Consider the following 1,322-nt stretch of genomic DNA (forward strand, 5'->3'; position numbering starts at 1 on the left):
GAGAGAGAGAGAGAGAGAGAGAGAGAGAGAGAGAGAGAGAGAGAGAGAGAGAGAGAGAGAGAAGTTTGTTTTGTTTCACGACACCATTAGAGCACATTGATTTATTAATCATCGGCTATTGTATGTCAAACATATGGTCATTTTGACACAAGTCATAGAGAGGAAACCCGCTTCGTTTTTTCATTAGTAGCAAGGCCCACCGACGGGGATCGATCCTAGACTGACCACGCATCGAGCTAGCGTTTCCCCACTGGGCTACTTGAGGCGTGTATGTATTATATAACAATAATTATGAAAAGATTAATACTTCAAAAGTTTTATTTCTCCTTTTTTACAAATTTGGTTTCACACAATCTTTGTTTATAAATATCATAGTTCAAACAATTTAGGCGCAGATCCGAGAGTTAGTGCTGAACATGCGCACCCCTCCTCGAACTTGGAACACCCGCCGGCGTTTAACGGATGGATACCGAAACGCGTTTTCATTTCATTTCATTTCAACTGGTTTGTGTGCTCATTTCCAATTAAGATCAAGCACGCTGTCCTAAGCACACACCTCAGCTATCTGGGCTGTCTGTTCAGGACAGAGGGTTAGTTGTTAGTGAGAGAGAAGAGGTTGTAGTGGTTTTACACCTATCCTTTGAGCCCTTTAGATAACTTGAAAAACCAAAGATCTCAAACAAGGTAAGGTTACAAGTCTTCAACAAGGGAGATAATTTTATGTAGCCATTTGAGCTAGAAAGCCATACAGCGAATTATTTACTATATGTGTTTCTATATAGCTTTAGTGACTATGGCACTTTTATTAATATCTTGAAGGCCCGTGGTTTTTTGAAGCACCTGTGCCTGCTTTTGGGCAACATTCTCCCAGGATAACCCCTGTTGTCCAGCGTTTCTCTTAAACACCCACTAAACCTATTTTAGACACGACGTGCTACCTTTGCATGAGCTGGAATTACCTAATGTTAACATGTTACACATTTTTGTAAACTGCATGCTCTCCCCTATCACCTTCAGTCTAATAGTTGTCGCTTGAAAGCGGTCTTCCTTGAAGTAATCACTCAAATAGCAGATTATTGCCCGGATATATTTCTGATCAACCAAATGAATGGGAAGATAACTGTGATCTGTGGCCAGAAGTCTCATTCATGATCATGGACATGTATATATATATATATATATATATATATATATATATATATATATATATATATATATTGCAAGTTATGTTGGAATGTTCGTCATCTTGCTAAGTTCGTCTTGAAAGTGTTCGTCTGCATCATCAATCGGATGAAGTCTTCCTGCCCGACCTTGCCGTTTCC

At 39.5% G+C, this 1,322-nt stretch overlaps 1 protein-coding gene across 1 annotated transcript in view; it reads right to left on the reverse strand.

The window, feature by feature from the left end:
• Positions 1–304: 304 nt before the first annotated feature.
• LOC121372088 overlaps positions 305–1,322 on the reverse strand; it is an 8,318-nt gene continuing 7,300 nt past the window's right edge. The window contains exon 5 of the mRNA XM_041498351.1: positions 305–1,322. This exon is cut by the window's right edge and continues 132 nt beyond it. Within this exon, the coding sequence (XP_041354285.1) occupies positions 1,242–1,322 (81 nt within the window). The 3' untranslated portion in view covers positions 305–1,241.

The sequence above is a fragment of the Gigantopelta aegis genome, chromosome 4 (genome assembly GCF_016097555.1).
Source record: "Gigantopelta aegis isolate Gae_Host chromosome 4, Gae_host_genome, whole genome shotgun sequence".
In the NCBI taxonomy this organism is placed as follows: Eukaryota; Metazoa; Mollusca; class Gastropoda; order Neomphalida; family Peltospiridae; genus Gigantopelta; species Gigantopelta aegis.